At 37.5% G+C, this 4,712-nt stretch overlaps 1 protein-coding gene across 1 annotated transcript; it reads right to left on the reverse strand.

Annotated features, from left to right (window-relative positions):
* Positions 1 to 3,168: 3,168 nt before the first annotated feature.
* LOC145682693 (trypsin-4-like) lies at positions 3,169 to 4,128 on the reverse strand. The gene is given in 1 exon segment (XM_081754081.1): positions 3,169 to 4,128. A coding segment is annotated over 1 exon segment (960 nt).
* Positions 4,129 to 4,712: the final 584 nt, after the last annotated feature.

A 4,712-nucleotide genomic window follows, 5' to 3' on the forward strand; every position in this document is an offset into this window, starting at 1 on the left:
AGAGAGAAAGAGAGAGAACAAAAATAAGAAAGGAGTAGAAAATAATGAACGGAAATGCTTATCTAAATTTCCTATCTTCTATTTGATAATAGCTATTTAGATGGAAATCAGTGCTCTACAGATTTCCAAATTTTATTCTTTATGTAATAAAGGGAACTAACTACTCCAAAACAGAGACTGTAGAAAAACAACATTCTGTGCCGAAGTTTTTTGTAAGAGAAGATAATAATAATAATACTAATAATAATACTAATAATAACAATAATATACAATTGTAATAGAAAAATCGAAACAACAACACCCCTAAAGACAAGAAACGAAAGAAGAATACATAGCGGTTTGTCACTCACCCACTTCATCTAAACCAATGGCCGGCCGCATGTGTATCCAATCATAAGAAAACATTGCCACCGACAAAGTCGGTGCCTTTGATATCGCCTCCATTGTCGGGAGCTTCTCCGGCTACATTGTCGTCGTAGGAAGTTCGGCCAATAAAGTCGGTGTTTGTGCAAGCTACAAATTGAGTACATTGAAGTCGAAATGACCAGCTTTTAAAACATCATAGTAAAATTATCTCGCTTCATTCATTTAAAAGTAACAAATTTTATTGACAATTAATAAATTACGGTAAAATAGTACGGAGAAATGTTGTTTTTCCATACCGATCAAAAAATAGTATAGTGTTTCTTCCTTAAATAATTATGTAATAAAATAATTATGCTTTTTTAGTCACGAATAATAAATAAGTATTTTTGTCAGGAAGTCGTAAAGAAATTAAGTGAAATTTCAAAGAAAATCAATCTTGTGTAGATAGGTTCTGTATACAAGGTCTTAAATTTAAAGGTAAGCAAGAAAAGTTCTGTCGCTTTTTCATCCACCACCTTCGAACAAGGATATGTCACCTAACCTGGAAAATAAAAAATAGTCCCTATCAGCATCGACGACCTTCTGAAAGCGTTCTGGAAGGCCATGGGATCCATAGCGGTAGAACTTGGTGGGCCGTGAAACGAAGAAGCTATCACGTGAATTTTGGACTTTTAGTAGGGATTTGAACTGGCGTCCTCTAAGGTGATTGTCCAAAGAATGGAACAGGTGATAATCGGACTGTGCAATACCCGGGGAATATAGTGGTTGCAATATTGTTTCCCATCCAAGGCGGAGAATGGTGTCCTGAGTCATCCTAGCCAAGTGGGACTTAGCGTTGTTCCGTAAACGAGGATCCATTTGCAATTCAGAAGTGATTGCTCCAGAGTTTTGAGTTTTTCTTGAGCACAGCTCAACTGCTGACACTACACAGTTGGATTGATACTCTGACAATCTGGTAGCAGTTTCCGATGCACGATACACCAAACACACAGAAGAACCTTCTTCTGGTATAGTGCTAGTTTCGGCTGTTTTGAAATCGGTACATGGGATGCTAACCAATGATGACGGCGCCGTGGAGCTTCGTGTAGGAAACACTTTTTATCACATGTCAACGCCCTGACCAGAAATTACTCCGAAACAGTAAATAAACACATGCGACTGCCGCGTTGTCTTCTGGCCCGGAGTCAAAACATGTGAGATCCATCGACCCAACTTCTAGTGCTTCCCAAGTTGATGGATGTGCTGCCGAATGGTTTCTCCACACACTGAATTGTAGTCCCAGTTCCTCTGTGTACATGTGTTGGTCTTCTGGTACGTGGTGTTTTCGGGTGTTTCGTCATCGTCCTTAAACTTGTTAAACCATCGCTGCACTGTACGCGTAGTCACGACACCCTCACCAAAGGCCTGGTATATCTTCTGTCCCGCTACAGCGTCGTTTGACCTCCATTTGAACTCGTTCAGCATACATGCTCTTATGACGCTCTGTGGATGTCCCATGTTCCCTCCGTCTTTATGTAAGTTCACTGTGTATCTGAATTGCCACAACCAGGTATTATGTTGGATATACCCACACCAACAACTGACGTTCGCCTTATCTCCATTCGCATTCAATGCACGGTGTGAGGTCCAATTGAAGACAGACCTCCACGAAAAGGGACAGAACTTTCTTGGTTACCTTTATAGTTATGCACAAAAGTATAGCGTTTGGTCTCAGGCAGTATTTCTTGATTGAGCATAATAATAACTATATTGAATATAATTTATGGATAATAATAATAATAATAATAATAATAATAATAAGAAGAAGAAGAAGAAGAAGAAGAAGAAAAAGAAGGAAGAAAAGAAGAAGAACAACAAGAAGCTAAAATAGTGTTTTTAGTTTTCCAGAAGGAAACCAAAATTTTCCTTTCTTTCAGGCCTCAAAAACACTAGCAGCAACACATTTTTTTCGGCTTTGTACATTGTAGCTGGCCCCCCCTCATAAACGACGGGCCCCTCCTACACAAACCTGCTGGCTACACCCCTGCTAATATTGAGCTCCTCCGTGGCTAAGCGGTTAGCGTACGCGCCTTTGGCGTGGGAGACCCGGGTTCGATTCCCGGCGGGAGCTCATCTGGTTCGGATTCCACATTAATCAGTAGGTCCACGTCTCATATAGCCTCGCTGCTGAACGGGACGTTAAACTCAAAATCAACTCAACTCAACCCCTGCTAATATTATCATTACCGTGTGCAAACTACCTTATTGGCTCAACGCGTGGGTGAATCATGGGTGTGATCTGTAGTTCGCATTGATGCCACGTATCAAGACGTTGTTTCAGAGATATACCAGCTATATCATAGTGACTTTAGTACATTTTGCACATTATATCCTAGTTTCGCATTTACCGTAGTATCCCGACGTTCAGGTAAATAAAATCTCTCTGAAGTAAATTCAAATGAGAAACTCTCAAAGTAATAATAATAATAATAATAATAATAATAATAATAATAATAATAATAATAATAATAATAATAATAATAATAATAATAATGTTTTATTTCCTTGGGAATTTCAAATGTTTTACACTAATTGTATTATACACTGACATGTGTATGTACGACAATATACATGCAAAAGAGATATATGCCATAAGGTTTAGGAATGATGATCAATTGATTTAGCAACATCTTTTGATGTAGCACCATCTTCTTAAGAATTATTAGCTATTACTTCTTGAATATAAGTTCTAGTTTTATTTTCGTGGAAAATAAGACAAACATACTTTTACAACGAATTTTGAAATACCTTACACTAATTGTATTATACACTGAAAAGTGTGTGTATGACAATATATATGCAAAAGAGATATATGATATGAGTTTTAGGAATATTTTGATGAGCAATTGATATAGAACCATCTCTTGATGTAGAACCATCTGTTGATGTAGAACCATCCGTTGATGTAGAACCATCTGTTGATGTAGAAACATGTTCCTCAGAATTATTTGCTATTACATCTTGAATCCAATTCAGATATGAAGCAACTTTCATGAATATAGCTAAGAATTTTTTTTGGCCACAAACCACTTCATTCCTTGAAATAACTCCTACAACTACATTATCACATATTAGAGGTCCGCCTGAATCCCCGGAACAAAAATCTTTGCCCCCTTCTAAAACTCCAGCACATATTGTATCATTCGGATGTACAGTGCCCTCGTAAGCTCTATCACAATAATTTACATCCAAGATAGACATCTCAACTTCCATTAGCACATCGGAAATTTGCTCTTCATCCGTGATCGACGTTCCACCCAAACCGACCGCAGTACATGTACTGTTTGGTGTGACTGTACCGGAAAAAATATCCTTAGGCAATGATGCCACAGACAAGTTGTGAAAAAGTGTTAGTCACAGTTTAAGTTTTAGAAGCCCAATATCATTGTGTAGACTTTCACGACTAAAATTGGGATGTAGAAACCCAAGAGAAACCGTGCCTCTACTAAAAGGTTCTGGCGGTATTAGTTCCGTATGTCCTGCAATAACTAAAATTTCTTTGAATGGTTTGACAAAACAGTGTGCTGCAGTAAGGATGCAATACTCAGAGAGAATAGATCCTCCACAAAGGGATTTACGGTCTTCTCTAAAAACAAACATATGGACTACATACTTATATTTCTCTATATCTGCAACTTTTCCTCCAATAATTCTGCTGTAATTAACTGCAGCAGCAGTACATAGAAACGTGTTTGCCAGAAGAATTTCCAATAGGTAAAACATCCTGCTTTTTCTTTGTTATAACTGATCACACAGTATAACAATAATGACAGTTTCTCTTTTAAATGCGTAGGAATGTATGATTTAAATAACACATCATACCATATTATGATTTCATGTAGCGGTCGATTGTCTGTAGAAACAAGATTCGAATCCAAGGGCCTGTGAGCAAACTCTGGATGCTTTCTACTCGTGAGTGTCATTTAGGGTAATGGGTCGAATACTACTAGATTGCCTAGTGTAAACAGCTGATTCCTGAAAGTTTTCAGTGGAAAGGAAAACTACTATAAAATAGCCCGTTTCGGCACAACTGAGATGATGATACTTTTAGAATTACATGAAAAAAATCAGTGTTTTTGGAACACAAAGAATGCACTTTACAGGAATGTTGCTGCTAGAGAAACATCATTAGAATCACAATTCGTGAAATGAATTTAAACATTACAACTACAGAACTGCAGAATAAGACTAAAAATATTACAACGACTTATAGTAGAGAAGTTGCAAAAGTGAATGCTTCGAAAAGATCGGGTGCAGGTGTAGAAGAAATACACCAACCAAAGAGAACTTGGTTTCATGAAACTGAC

Source organism: Thermobia domestica, chromosome 4 (assembly GCF_964235325.1).
Source record: "Thermobia domestica chromosome 4, izTheDome1.hap1.1, whole genome shotgun sequence".
Taxonomy (NCBI): domain Eukaryota; kingdom Metazoa; phylum Arthropoda; class Insecta; order Zygentoma; family Lepismatidae; genus Thermobia; species Thermobia domestica.